The sequence below is a fragment of the Gobio gobio genome (genome assembly GCF_949357685.1).
Source record: "Gobio gobio genome assembly, chromosome: 10".
Taxonomy (NCBI): domain Eukaryota; kingdom Metazoa; phylum Chordata; class Actinopteri; order Cypriniformes; family Gobionidae; genus Gobio; species Gobio gobio.
Genome location: NC_137116.1, coordinates 43,629,967 through 43,645,934, shown reverse-complemented (window position 1 = coordinate 43,645,934; position 15,968 = coordinate 43,629,967). Strand labels below are relative to the sequence as shown.

Sequence of the window (15,968 nt, the reverse complement as noted above, 5' to 3'; positions counted from 1 at the left end):
GGTTGAACCGATGGAGTCACATGCACTATTTTAACAATCTCTTTACTACCTTTCTGGGCCCTGAAAGTGTTAATTAAATAGCTGTCAGAGAGCTCTCGGATTTCATCAAAAATATCTTCATTTGTGTTCCGAAGATGAACGAAGGTCTTACGGGTTTGACGAATTTTCACCTTTAATGTTTCTGTAACACTGCTGTCAGGATATCATTAACACACTGGAGGAGCGTGTGATGCCATTGGTTAATGCAGAGCTGTCAGTGCTGGTGGATGTGCTGCACCAGCCTGAGTTGTTGTTCCTGGAAGGCACTGATGCTCGAGCTCGCTGTGAATCAGGAGGCTTCATATCTAAGTGAGTCACTTCTGTCTAAACTGTTAGAGATCAGTTAAATAAACCGAGATTATATTGCATCATGCAATATTACTGTTTGTGAGTATGTGTGCCTTCGTCATCTCACTCCTTCTTAAACTCTGCAGATTGATCCAACACACAAAGGCCCTCATGAATTCAGATGAGAAGCTCTGTATCAAAGTCCTCAGAACTCTACAGGAAATGCTCATTCGTGATCTGGACTTTGATGAGAAGGTGAGATCAGATAATAAGGAACCCTTTACAATAAGGGTTCATTTGTTAACATTAGTTAACTACATTAGTTAACATGAACTAACTATGAACAACAATTAATATCAGATTTTACTAATACATTTAAAATTCATTTTAAGAACATGAACATTTTTATGAACATTTACAAAGGTTAATAAATGTTGTAAGAACATATTGCTCATTGCTAGTTTGTTTAATGCATTAACTAATGTAAACAAATTAGACCTTATTGTAAAATGTTACAGATAATAATACTAATTATATCACAATGTAATCAAATCATTTCTCATACAAATGTAAATTATCAAATTAGTTGATGTGAACTTGAAGTTAAAAAATAATTTATACATTTTAAATATTTATTTATTTGTTTATTTAAATTGGTAAAGTATCCCATTTTAAAAATGAAAAAAATATATTCTTTATTTTACTTTATATTATATATATTAAGCATATTTTAAATATGAAATGTAATAGAATTTAACTTATATTCTAATTTATACTAAGTAAGATAAGTTTAGGTAAATTATTAAATAATCAGAAACATTTTAGAGACATTAAATTGTTACAGCACCTTTTTACATAGAGAAAAACTTCACCTACAGGAATTGCATAACTTGCTTTTGCAAATTGAGGAATGAGTTGAAATTATTTTCTGCAGATGCGGTGGACTGTTAACCAAGATTGTTCCTTTGTGCTATTTCCAGAGGTTAGAAAAAAACAAAACAAAACAAAACAAAAAACAAAACAAACAAAAAAACAAACAAACAAAAAAGTCTTATTTTTTTGGTTCTGGCTTATTTTGGGGCTAGAATTTGTTTTCTATAGTGATTGTAATTAGTTTAATTTTACAATGAAAGTCAAAAGGAAGTCCCTGTTTAGATGGGTGAAGGTGAGTGTGAACAGTGAACATCTATTAAATCAATGCTGTCTTTTGCAGGGCTTTGCCTTAAGAAAGGTGTTACTCCAGAACTACCTCTACAACAACAAAAAGAACATAAAAGCAGAGCTTGTTGAACAAAGTGGAGGTAATTTGTTAATACTTACACAGTTTAAATTTAAATTGTAAACTTTTTACATTTTAGATTAAAATATTAAAGAAACTGCTCGGGTTATGTATATAACCCTTGTTCCCTGAGAAGGGGAACGAGCACTGCATCGGGACGACGCTTTGGGGATGCTCCCTTAGCATCAGCGAATCTGAAACCAGAATGCCAACTAGGCCAATCCGATTGGCGTGCGTGATGACGTCATTGTGACGGCATACCCGGAAGTATAAAAGGGGAGCTGGAACGTAATGGCGGTAGTAATTGCTCTGAAGCATGCGCTCCAGGCGCGCCGAGGTGTGGCGTCGGGATGCAGTGCTCGTTCCCCTTCTCAGGGAACAAGGGTTATATACATAACCCGAGCAGTTCCCTTTCGAGGGAACTCGCACTGCATCGGGACGACGCTTTGGGGAACGAGTACCCACTAGGCCACACCGAAGGGTAGCGCCTGCCCTAGTGTGAAGCCGGAAACCGGGCACAGCTAGGACTGGAGCACCCTAGCACCAGGCGTCGTAGGGAGATCCAGGCTATAGAACCTGATAAAAGTGTGTGGGGTAGCCCACCCGGCCGCCTCGCAGATATCCTGCAAGGGGACCCCAGAAAGAAGGGCCACCGAAGAGGCCATGCCTCTGGTGGAATGAGCCCTCACGGCCACAGGTGAAGGCAAACTGCGCACCTGATAGGCCATGGTAATCGCCTGGACAATCCAATTACTGATTGTCTGAGTAGACGCAGGCAATCCCTTCTTAGGTGAGCCAAAACACACCAACAGTTGTTGTGATCTCCTCCACTGTGCAGACTTCGCCAAATAAACTCTGAGCGCCCTAACCGGGCAGAGTAGGTGAAGTCTCCCCTCTTCCGCCGTCACATGAGGCGGAGGATGAAATGCCTGCAGGACCAATGACCTGACCACCCTTGATGGCACCTTAGGCACGTAGCCCGGCCTAGGGTGTAAGATGGCTTTTACTCCTCCCGGGGCAAACTCCAGGCAGGTCGGCGTTACCGCCAAGGCCTGGAGATCTCCCACTCTCCTGAGAGAGGTAATGGCAAGGAGAAAAGCCACCTTAAGGGTCAGATCCTTTGGTCCAGCCGACTCCAATGGTTCGAAGGGGGCCTCAGCCAATCCTTCGAGAACCACTGCCAGGTCCCAGGTTGGAACTCTGGACCGAGCCGCAGGCCTCATCCTCCGAGCCCCACGGAGGAATTGTACAACCAGCTGGTGCCTACCCAGAGGCCCATCACCCAAAGGAGTGTGGAAAGCCGCAATGGCAGCCACGTACACCTTGAGTGTGGACGGGGTAAGCCCTGCAGAGAAACGATCTTGGAGGAACTCCAGCACTGAAGCCACTGGGCAGTTAACTGGGTCCACCTCACGTTCTCTGCACCAAGTGGAAAATACATTCCACTTGAAGCTGTACAGTCTCCTCGTAGACAGAGCCCTGGAGCTGAGTAAGGTCTCTATCACGTCTGCCGATAGGCCAGCCTCTATGAACCTGGTCCCCTCAGGGGCCAGACCCACAGGTTCCAAATCTCCGGGCGGGGGTAAAATATCGTACCCGCCGCCTGAGATAGGAGATCCCTCCTCAGAGGAATCTCCCACGGCTGACCTGCTAGCAGAGCTATGATATCCGAGAACCAAACTCGAGTCGGCCAACGGGGTGCTACCAGAAGTAGACTGACCCCCTGTCGACGGACCCTTTCCAGGACTCCCGGGAGCAGAGCAATCGGGGGAAATGCGTACAGACGCAGCCTCGGCCACGTCTGCACCATGGCATCCAGCTCCAGCGGAGCTGGATGCGTGAGGGAAAACCACAGTGGACAGTGGGACGTCTCTCGAGACGCAAACAGATCCACTTCCACTGGGCCGAACCTCTTGCATATGGCCTCCACCACCTCTGGGTGGAGTCGCCACTCCCCGGGCCTCAGCCCCTGCCTCGACAGGATGTCTGCTCCCTGATTTTGGACCCCCGGGACATACATTGCCCTGATGGACAACAGTTTCCCTTGGGACCACAGGAGGATGTGATGCGCCAGTCTGCAAAGAGGGCGCAACCTCAAACCCCCCTGCCGTGCCCCAACCAGTGAGGGAGGCGTCTGTTGAAACGGATTTCCGGCAACAGGACGCTCCCAACACTGGCCCTTGGGACAGAAACCAAGGTTTCTTCCATATGACTAGGGAACGAAGGCCACTGCGCGTTACCCTGATCATACAGAATGGATTTCCCCTCAAGGAAAGCCACCTGGTTTACCTCCGTATCAGTACATGGTGGCCGCGGAGGTCCGGGAAAAAGCTCCTCAGAGCTTTGTAGACCGCCAGCATTTCCAGGCAGTAGATGTGCCAGGAGAAATGCCTGGTCTCCCACAGACCTCTCGCAAAGCGGCCGCCATGACCACGTCACAGCCAGTGAGGGAGGCATCTGTTGAAACGGATTCCCGGCAACAGAACGCTCCCAACACTGGCCCTTGGGACAGAAACCAAGGTTTCTTCCATATGACTAGGGAACGAAGGCATCTGCGCGTTACCCTGATCATACAGAATGGATTTCCCCTCAAGGAAAGCCACCTGGTTTACTTCCCATAACCACGTCCCAGCCAGTGAGGGAGGCGCCTGTTGAAACGGATTACCGGCAACAGAACGCTCCCAACACTGGCCCCTGGGACAGAAACCAAGGTTTCTTCCATATGACTAGGGAACGAAGGCATCTGCGCGTTACCCTGATCATACAGAATGGTTTTCCCCCGAGGAAAACCCCTTGATTCCCAGCTACCACTGTAAGGGTCTCATGCAGCAGGCCAAGAAATATTCTGTTGGACGCAGCCGCAATGAGCCCCAGCAGCCTTAAACTGCTTCACAGTGATGCTGTGGCCTAGCTTCATTTTAGAGACCAGGCCGCCTGGAAGAACCCGATATTGGTACGCTTTGCCCCAAAAAGCGAACCTCAGGAACTTCCTGTGACACAGAAGGATGGATACAGGGAAGTATGCGTCCTCTTCAGACCCATCGTGACAGACCAGTCCTCAGACTGGATCTGAATCACAATGGAGGAAATGCTAAGCATCTTGAATCTGAATATTCTCAGAGAACGATTCAAGTACCTCTGGTCTAAAGTTGGATGCAACTCGCCATCCCTCTTAGGAACTATGAAGTACTGGCTGTAGAACCCGGACTCCCTGTCTGGCGGAGGAGCACATTCTGTGGCCTCCTTACCAACAGGGAGTGAACTTCCTGTTCCATTACCCGAACCTGCCCAGGGACCACTGCCGTCCAGACCACCCCACTGAACTTCAGGGGAAGGTAACCGGACTGCAGTCTGTATGCCCCTTCCTACAGTCGCAGGCCCCAAGCTGATATATTCGGAGGCATAACCATGCGCCGAGATAATCTGCTAAGGGAACCAGCCTCTCGAGGCCGGTCTCGGGTGTCAACCGAGCCTCCTCCCCGACCCCCTGAAGCGGCTTACCGGCAGGGCGAAATCGAGGAAGATTTTCGGTGTGCGTACGCGTTTGCTGGACCACCGCAAGTCTTGCTAGAGGCGGCTGGTGCAGCACGCGTGCACGGGGAAACGATGTGGCCCGAAGCGTACTAGACGGCGGGAACACAGCATCGATTCCCGAAAACTCCACAGGGGAGGCGACCTCGATCGCTCCTACCCGGGAGAGGGGGCTGGCCAGCAGGGGGCCTCATCTAAGGGAGCAGCTCAACAGGGCCACAACCCTAGAGCGGACACTGCGATTAGCAATTGCCTGAAACTGATGTGTCCCGCAGGCCACAAGGCGGCGAGAACGACATCAACTTCAGGAGGGCTCCATCTTAGATGAATATCCAGTTCACAAGTTAAACACGCTTGGGTGACAGAATTAAAGTATCCAACTTATCAAAGTCGGATAACATGACACTCAATTCCTCGGAATTAAATGCCATCATAATCACCAAACCCGTGCAACCTGATCTGAATAATAGGCTGAATAAAAAATATATCTAACTCCTCAAAGTCAGATAATATTTTAATTTAATTCCTCAGAATTAAATGCAGCCACAATAAGGTGAAACATAGTCTGAATGATAGGCTGAATATCTAACTCCTCAAAGTTAGATTATATTTAATTTTAATTCCTTAGAATTAAATGTAGCCGTAATTAATCAGACGACACTGTTTTATTTGTATTTATACGGACTCATAGACCCCGCGTTGCCTCAGCAACGTGGTTCAAGCCGTCATAATACAATTGGCTTTCATCCCTCGAGAAAAAAGCCAAACAGTGTCACACAATACAGTGAAACATGGTCTGAAATGACTGAATATCTAACTCCTCAGAGTCAGATAATATCTCATTTAAATCCTCAGACTTAAATGCAGCCATATCAGACAAATACTGATTTATTTTACTATACGGACTCGTCCGTTAAGCCAACCAGTATCTCATGCACACCGATCGCGTGTGTTCACATTAATTGCAGACCCATAACCTGCGCGCTGCCTTTTTTTTTTTTTTTTTTTTTTCCAGCAATCGCGTGGATGGAATCTTGCATATTTAAGAAGTGCTTATGACTTTGACTGCCTCGATGCTGAGTACGTCTAATTCCTCAGAATCAGACCTCTCACACATCGCGTCCTCCGCCCCGGGGGAAGAAGCCGCAGCGCGGGCTTCCACACGGGGAAGGAGAACATCTGAACTGTCAGATAAAGACTGGGAAAATGCCTCAGCAGTCCCAGTCCCGCTGACAGTCCATCCGTGAGCCCCATGACCAGCCTCGCCGCACCGCCTCGGCGGATGCGGGACCGATCCACGGGGCTCACGCCGAGAGCGGAGCACTCTGAGCGTCAGCTTTCATAATGCTCACAAGCGGCTCCCTCGAGAGCCGCTCGAGCATGCTGAACGCCCAGGCAGTGCACACACAGCAGGTGTGTATCCGAGCCCGACATGTAGCGAGGGCAAGGATGCACACACTGCTTGAACTCTCTCACTTTTTCACACTTCATTTCAATCACACACTTTCACTGACATACAACAGTAAATAGACAGACAGTTTGACAGATAGCGCTTGCTGAAGAGCAATAACTACCGCCATTACGTTCCAGCTCCCCTTTTATACTTCCGGGTATGCCGTCACAATGACGTCATCACGCACGCCAATCGGATTGGCCTAGTTGGCATTCTGGTTTCAGATTCGCTGATGCTAAGGGAGCATCCCCAAAGCGTCGTCCCGATGCAGTGCGAGTTCCCTCGAAAGGGAACTAAGGATGGGTTGCACCAAAAAGGATTCAATTAAGCACAGTTTAGTTTAATCTGGGATTTGTTGATCTAGGCTTTATTTTAAATCGAGTTGTGTTGCACCACTTAATTTGAAACCCAGATTAACAAATCGGGGATTCGAATTTAACCTGCGATTAAAACCTCCATTTACGATTCATTTTCGCCGCCATGATGGATTCGCCATTGACAGCAACAATACTAATATTCAATTTCCTTCTTTATTGACCACCAGAAACTCTCTCTCTCTGACATAAGTAGCTCTTGCGGATAAAGGAAATAAACTTTATGTCTGTCTTTATAAAGCGCTACTTAGAGAGACTGTTACTGATCAAGCAGGCAATGAAAACATTGCAGAAGCGCATGCGGATTTCATAAGCATGGGAATATATTTATAGTATCAATTAATGGAGTATTGTGGCAGCGTAACTTATGACAAAACAACTGTCATGATTGGGGGAGTGACTATCTCCGCTCTTGACAGCGCCGCCCATTCCGTTTGATCACTGGCGCTCACCTCATCATCCCCGCTGCCGTTAATGCTAAATATACTCCTCTCTTCTTTTCTTTGTTTGAAATGACGTGACGGATCTGCGAACTCACGGGCCGCCACGACCCTCACACTCTGCCGGCTCAATGCGCTTTTATTTTTCATTTGTATTAGTAATAAACACTTCTTTGAGACATGACGACACACCCACAGTTTCTATCTCTGTTCAATCATCCGCATAGTTTAATTGTAGGTGTACTTTATTTAATTTCTTAATTTAAACCTCCTCACATGCAAGTTTAAAATTAATCCATAATTGAGATTTAAATCTGAGTTTAAAGTTATGGAGCAACAGGATATAAGTTAATCAATCTTAAATATAGATTAAATCCAGGATAAAAAGGATGGTTTAAATGTAAACCTGCTTATTTTTAAACAAGGATTAAAGTTTGGTACAACATTATTATATAAACCTTGATTTAATCGAGATTTAAGATTAATCCTTGTTGGTGCAACCCACCCAAAGTGAATGAAAAATGGATAGAATTAAGAAATGCCACACTAGCAAGAGTGCTGGCATTTGACTGGTAGTGTAATTGGATCAGCACAAAACATATGTCTTGTGTAAAATGGTGGTGTCTGTGTATGTGCAGGTGGAGAGGTAGAGAGAGACTGGCTGGCAGTTGCAGCATTACAGTGTCGTCTGGATAAAGAAGGTGGCACCAAACTTTTCACAGACCTCATAACAAGCAGTAAAAACGAGAAGATCTTCCAGGAGAGCATTCAGCTCGCCATCTGTCTGCTAGAAGGAGGCAACACAGAGATCCAGGTAGGGAAGCTGATGTCATAAAAATATTTAGCTATAGTTACAAATATTGTACCCATTGTTTCCTATGCATATTTATAACAGAACTCCTTCTACAAACTTATGATGGGAGACAACAAGTCGGAGAAGTTTTTTAAAGTGCTGAATGACCGCATGAAGAATGCACAGCTGGACATCAAATCCACCATCTCTGTCAATGTGGGAGAAATGACCAATAAAGCCAAAGATGACAAAGATTTAGAGACAGGTAATTAAAAAAAAAGAATTTGAATGCTACATCTGATTTATTCAATATGCATTTCTAATAAATGAAACAAATGAGTCTACATACATTGCTGGCTCTAACAATGGTTTCCTTCAGGTTCAGTACCTTCCTTCAGCCAATCTGAACAACCAATACAACCTGAGCAGCAGGAGGTAGAAACCGAAATGGGCCCCTCTGTCACCATCATGAAACCCATCCTGCGCTTTCTACAGCTCCTCTGTGAGAACCACAATCAGGACCTTCAGGTCTGAACAACCCCAGATTAGAATTTAGAATTTAAATTTAGAATCAGATCCGATGATTATGTCATCTAGGATGATTAGAGAATGAACCAAAGAGCCTATTCCCAGGTCCTATTCCCAGGTTTAGATAAAAAAAAAAATTATCCCAAATGTTCAGTGTAGTATCAGGGCTTTTGGACCCAACTGTACATAAATGATTAACCCCAATCATTTAATTATAATGTTTGTTTAATTAAAAAAATTCGCATTCTTTGCTCTAGAATTTTCTTCGCTGTCAGAACAATAAGACAAACTATAACCTGGTGTGTGAGACACTCCAATTTCTGGATATCATGTGTGGCAGTACGACAGGAGGGCTGGGACTGCTGGGCCTTTACATCAATGAGAACAATGTGGAGCTGATCACACAAACCCTGGAGACCCTCACTGAGTACTGCCAGGGACCATGCCAAGAGAACCAGGTGAGATTTTGTATAGAACATTTTTTGGCCATAGATGCTTTTAATAATCCACAGCTGAGAAGTTGCTTAATTAGCACTTTAATTATGAAGTCATAATTTCATCATTTCTATGCCATTCTTCCTCTTTTGGACCACAAAAGGAGAATTTAAAAAAACAAACGTCCCACCCGCGCATGTCTATATAATGGCAGAGAATAGCGACCAGCATCAAGCTTTTAAAGGTCCCATGGTATGGCATTTTTCTATCATTTTATAGTGTCTCCTGAGGTGTACTTATATTGTTAGTATGATTTTTACATCATAAAATGGTGACGTCAAACCAGGAGACTTCAGGATTGGCTAGTCTGGCCTGTCATTTTCTCAAAGGCAGAGAAAGACAGCCAGAACTCGGGTTTACACCGATCAACATTTCTATCCACTTGGGGACAATATTCAGGCTAGGGGAACTCATATTAATGTTGAAAAACCTCATAAAATGAAAATTTCATGCCATGGGACCTTTAAAAAAAAATGCACAAGTATCAAAGAATGTTTCGATGCAACATATTGTATATTCCAAGTATTCGGAGGTTATACAACAGGGATTGGTAAAAAACAAAAACAAAGTGTATAATGTAGGGTATTATTTAATGAAAATCCTGACCTTGGCTGTTGGTCTTCTGTGCACGGCTATGTGATGATTCTGTCTGTTGTCTATCTATCTGACTCTATCTGTTTGTGTGATTCTATTAGCACCGCCATTCACTCCAACTTGCCCAGAAAAAGCACAAAAAATTTGAGAAATCAAGACACATTGATATGAAGTACAGTACAATCCATGTATCCAGGTGAATATATTTGTTGTATCCATTATCGCATTGTCATTTGTCGTCTGACAATCGAGTTCCGGTCTGGAGATATTCAACTCGGTAAAGAAAATACACAGATACTTTTTGGGGATTTCTAAGCATGGTATTAGTCTCGATTACTTACTTGTGTGCTTTTTCTGGGTGAGTCGGAGTGAACTGTTGTGCTAATAGAGTCACATGAACACGCAGTAGAGCACAGAAGACAAATGGCCACGGTCAAGATTTTGGTTAAATAATACATTATATTTCGGTTTGTTTTTCACCAAACCCTATTGTATACCCTCAGAGCACTTGGAATATACAGCACTTGTCGCATGGGATCATTCAGACACTTTTGCTGTCTTTTTTTTAAAAAGCTTTATGCTGGTTGCTCTTCACTGACATAGACAAGTGCGAGTGGGAATTTTTTTTAAATTCTCCTTTTGTGGTCCAAAAAAAGAAAGAAGGGCATACGGCATTAGAACAACACCATGGTGAGTAGACAATGACTTACTTCACTCTAAAATAAAATAATCCCTTTAAATACTTGATTATAAAATTAAAATTTAAGATTCAAAACAGAAAATGGAGATTCAGTAAACATCAGATTCAGAAAGAGCTTTACCGACCATGTATTAAAACGCACAACCCAATATTTATTATAAAAGCAAAGCGTTTCTTTTTTAAATGATTTTTGTCGACAGAGACAAATTATCTAGCAAAACATTGTTTTTAATTCATGAAACCTCTTTTTTGTCTCTCTGAAGACCTGCATTGTCTCACACGAGTGCAACGGCATTGACATCATCACAGCCTTGATTCTGAATGACATCAGTCCTCTCTGTCGTTACCGTATGGAGTTGGTGCTGCAGCTCAAGGTGAAGATAAAGTCAGGATGCATACACAGGCTTTGCTTGAATCATAAAAATAATTTTCATAACTCTTAACTCTCTTTCAAACTAATGTGCGATTATTGTCAGGACAATGCCTCTAAGCTGCTCCTCGCTTTGATGGAAAGTCGTCATGACAGTGAGAATGCAGAGAGGATCCTGTTTAACCTTCGGCCCCGAGAACTGGTCAGTCTGGCTATGTCTTGTGTATTAGGTGTACGAAGTGTAAAAGTAATATTTTAACAGTACTGTATTGTATGTCTTTAGGTGGAGGTGATAAAAAAGGCTTACCAGCAAGAGACTGAATGTGAGGAGGGAGAAGTGTCGCCACGGGAAGTTGGACACAACATCTACATCCTGGCACTACAGGTGGACCACTGAATCATAATGCCATACTGTTGTATTTGGAGAATTGTTTTTTAACTGATACCGCCACTGATTCTTTTTATTTTGTCTTGTTATATTTTGTCCAATACCTGATATAAATCAAACATTGAAATTAAAGTGTTATTAAATATATTGTTTGATTTTTAATAATAATAATACATGTATTGTTTAATTTTATAATTATATATAATGTATTATATATATATATATATATATATATATATATATATATATATATATATATATATATATATATATATATATATATATATATATATATATATATATATATATATATATATATATATATATATATATATATATATATATATATATATATATACACATATATATATATATATACACATATATACACAGGTGCTGGTCATATAATTAGAATATCATCAAAAAGTTTATTTATTTCACTAATTCCATTCAAAAAGTGAAACTTGTATATTATATTCATTCATTACACACAGACTGATATATTTTAAATGTTTATTTATTTAAATTTTGATGATTATAACAAACAACTAAGGAAAATCCCAAATTTAGTATCTCATAAAATTAGAATATTACTTAAGACCAATACAAAGAAGGGATTTTTAGAAATCTTGGCCAACTGAAAAGTATGAACATGAAAAGTATGAGCATGTACAGCACTCAATACTTAATTGGGGCTCCTTTTGCCTGAATTACTGCAGCAATGCGGCGTGGCATGGAGTCGATCAGTCTGTGGCACTGCTCAGGTGTTATGAGAGCCCAGGTTGCCCTGATAGTGGCCTTCAGCCCTTCTGCATTGTTAGGTCTGGCATATCGCATCTTCCTCTTCACAATACCCCATAGATTTTCTATGGGGTTAAGGTCAGGCGAGTTTGCTGGCCAAATAAGAACAGGGATACCATGGACCTTAAACCAGGTACTGGTTGCTTTGGCACTGTGTGCAGGTGCCAAGTCCTGTTGGGAAATTAAATCTGCATCTCCATAAAGTTGGTCAGCAGTAGGAAGCATGAAGTGCTCTAAAACTTCCTGGTATACGGCTGCATTGACCTCAGAAAACACAGTGGACCAACACCAGCAGATGACATGGCACCCCAAACCATCACTGACTGTGGAAACTTTACACTGGACCTCAAGCAACGTGGATTGTGTGCCTCTCCTCTCTTCCTCCAGACTCTGGGACCCTGATTTCCAAAGGAAATGCAAAATTTACTTTCACCAGAGAACATAACTTTGGACCACTTTTTTTTCCTTTTTGTCTTTAGCCCAGGCAAGACGCTTCTGACGCTGTCTGTTGTTCAAGAGTGGCTTGACAGAAGGAATGCGACAGCTGAAACCCATGTCTTGCATACGCCTGTGTGTAGTGGTTCTTGAAGCACTGACTCCAGCTTCAGTCCACTCTTTGTGAATCTCCCCAACATTTTTGAATAGGTTTTGTTTCACAATCCTCTCCAGGGTGCGGTTATCCCTATTGCTTGTACACTTTTTTCTACCACATCTTTTCCTTCCCTTCGCCTCTCTATTAATATGCTTGGACACATAGCTCTGTGAACAGCCAGCCTTTTTTGCAATGACCTTTTGTGTCTTGCCCTCCTTGTGCAAGGTGTCAATTGTCGTCTTTTGGACAACTGTTAAGTCAGCAGTCTTCCCCATGATTGTGTAGGCTACAGAACTAGACTGAGAGACCATTTAAAGGCCTTTGCAGGTGTTTTGAGTTAATTAGCTGATTAGAGTGTGGCACCAGGTGTCTTCAATTTTGAACCTTTTCACAATATTTTAATTTTCTGAGATACTGAATTATGGATTTTCCTTAGAGTTCAGTTATAATCATTAAAATTAAAAGACATAAACGTTTGAAATATATCAGTCTGTGTGAAATGAATGAATATTATATACAAGTTTCACTTTTTTAATGGAATTAGTGAAATAAATCAACTTTTTGATGATATTCTAATTATATGACCAGCACCTATATTTTTATAGCACCTATATATATATATATATATATATATATATATATATATATATATATATATATATATATATATATATATATATATATATATATATATATATATATATATCATATTTTAAGGTTGTTGTTCTATATATAGTACAACAACCTTAAAATCAAATTGTGTAATGTAATTATTTACCTATAAATAATTTACGATTTTTCTGACTGGCAGTTGTAAAGACCATAAAGTTTCCATGTTGTTGTTTTTTTGCAGCTTGCACGACACAACAAATCACTCATCATGCTGCTTAAACCACAAAAGAAGACAAAAGAGGAAGAAGAGGAAAGCATCTCCTCTATGGTAACCTATGAACTGTACTTTTATTAAGCAAATGTTTCATATTTTCTAGAAAATAAAGTCTGGCATTTTCTGTTTTTGAGTTTTTGCTTGTGTTTATTGCAGCTCACCTTGAACAAGCAACAGCTGGAGGAGCAACAGGAGGATCCATTGGAGCACTATGACCATCAAACTGCTCAGATTGAGGTAATTGAAAAAAAGATATATGTGTGCAAAAACAAACAGCAGTAGGAATATTAGGCTGTTGTCACTAAAACATTTCGCGACCCCATTTCGCATGGCAGTTGTTCACAAAATTTTTTGGAACTTTGCACACGCCTCCCCTTCCAACCAGGTGAAAGTATAAACATGGTTTGAGACGCGGATTTCTGTGTGTATGCACACAACACTTCTTACACATCGCGCGCAAATTCAAATTAAAATTCAAAGAGAAATATATATATATAATATATTTCTCTTTGTGTATTGTAATCATTGCCCTTATTGCAATTTCTGCTTTACTAATGTCATCAATTACATTGTGTAGTTTAGCACTGCTTGTGGTCTCAGCCAAACCAGCACTGCATCACAATCTCTCCATTCAGCTAGGATCATCAACCATAAGGACAGGACAGCCAGGAACCTTGGGGTTGTGATTGATGATCAGCTAAAATTCACTGACCACATTACTGCAACAACCCGGTCCTGCAGATTTGCACTATTCAACATTAGGAAGATTAGACCCTTCCTATCAGATCATGCCACACAACTACTGGTACAAGCTCTTGTTCTCTCCAGACTGGACTACTGCAATGCTCTTCTAGCGGGCCTTCCGGCATGCACTATCAAACCCTTGCAACTGATCCAGAATGCAGCGGCGAGGTTGGTCTTTAGTGAGCCGAAGAGAGCACACGTCACGCCTCTCCTCATCAGTCTGCACTGGCTACCAATAGCCGCTCGCATTAAATTCAAGGCACTGGTGCTCGCCTTCAAAACATCCACTAGCTCTGCCCCAACATACCTAAACTCGCTCGTTCAGACTTACACACCCTCCAGGAACTTGCGTTCTGCCAGTGAACGACGCCTCGTGGTGCCATACCAGAGAGGCATGAAATCGCTGTCACGGACCTTTTCCTGGACCGTTCCCACCTGGTGGAATGACCTGCCTATCTCAATTCGTGCGGCCGAGTCTGTAGCCATTTTCAAAAAACGTCTAAAGACATATCTTTTTCAGCAACACCTGACCCATCGAGAATAGCACTTATCATTCTATTCATTGTCTGTCTTGTCTAATTTATTTATAAAAAAAAAATAAAATAAAAAAATTTCTGTTCTGTGCTAGATTAACTGAGAATTGTTACAGCACTTGCATATTGTTAATATTGTTGCCCTTAGACTGCTCTAGCTGCTTCTATTTCCCTCATTTGTAAGTCGCTTTGGATAAAAGCGTCTGCTAAATGTAAATGTAAATGTAGCACTGGTTAACCTTTAATGTGATACCAATGTAAATTATTTCACAAATTCTCAAAATGACAGTCAAAATTGTATGTGACATGCAGATTGTGCGGGAGGACCGCAGCATGGAGCAGATAGTGTTTCCTGTTCACCCCATCTGCGAGTTCCTGACGGAGGAGTCAAAGATCCGCGTGTTTACCACCACAGAGCAGGATGAGCAGGGCAGCAAGATCACACAATTCTTCGAGCAGACCTCCTTCCTGCACAACGAGATGGAATGGCAGAAAAAGCTCCGCAGTAAGTATTGGGCCTGGCGTGGTGTGGCACCCCAAATGATGCCAGTACAAATTTCTACAAATATGTGCTTGAGCAAGGAGCTTTACACCAGGTTTAGTGTGATTGTTTGTGTGTTTTAGGCATGCCAGTGCTGTACTGGTTCTCTCGCCGAATGTCTCTCTGGGGCACCATATCATTCAATCTGGCTGTGTTCATCAATCTTATTATCGCTTTGTTCTACCCACATGAATCTGGTCACTCTGGTATGTTTATGTGTGCATTACCTGTTGGTAGCTATAAAGTATTGATTGTATTATATTATTAAATGCTATACATTTAGCATCAGTTTAAAAGCACATCATTATTGGACTGACTTTGCAAATAGCTTTTGCATGTAGTTTTAACAGTCTCTTGTGCCTACAGGTAGCATAGACGCTTCGTTGCTGATTATGCTGTTCTGGGGATTCGCTGCACTGGCTGTTTTGGGCCTGTTATCCAAGCGCTATGGGTTCCAGGCCCTCACTGTCGCCGTCACCCTGCGTTGCATCTATCACTTTGGCATCGGGCCGAGTCTCATCATGATGGGCGCTCTAAATGTAAGTCTTAGAAGAACATAATACTGTATGTTTGCTTAGATAAAAATTAATTGATTTAAT

The 15,968-nt window shown here is 42.3% G+C and overlaps 1 protein-coding gene across 1 annotated transcript in view; it reads left to right on the top strand.

The window, feature by feature from the left end:
- itpr3 (inositol 1,4,5-trisphosphate receptor, type 3) overlaps window positions 1-15,968 on the top strand; it is a 54,942-nt gene that overhangs the window by 31,544 nt on the left and 7,430 nt on the right. The window contains 15 exon segments of the mRNA XM_079827188.1: window positions 200-348; window positions 474-582; window positions 1,541-1,628; window positions 8,043-8,218; window positions 8,300-8,462; window positions 8,577-8,725; window positions 8,983-9,183; window positions 10,778-10,888; window positions 10,991-11,086; window positions 11,168-11,269; window positions 13,519-13,605; window positions 13,708-13,788; window positions 15,141-15,333; window positions 15,453-15,575; window positions 15,736-15,908. Of these exon segments, the coding sequence (XP_079683314.1) occupies window positions 200-348; window positions 474-582; window positions 1,541-1,628; window positions 8,043-8,218; window positions 8,300-8,462; window positions 8,577-8,725; window positions 8,983-9,183; window positions 10,778-10,888; window positions 10,991-11,086; window positions 11,168-11,269; window positions 13,519-13,605; window positions 13,708-13,788; window positions 15,141-15,333; window positions 15,453-15,575; window positions 15,736-15,908 (2,001 nt within the window).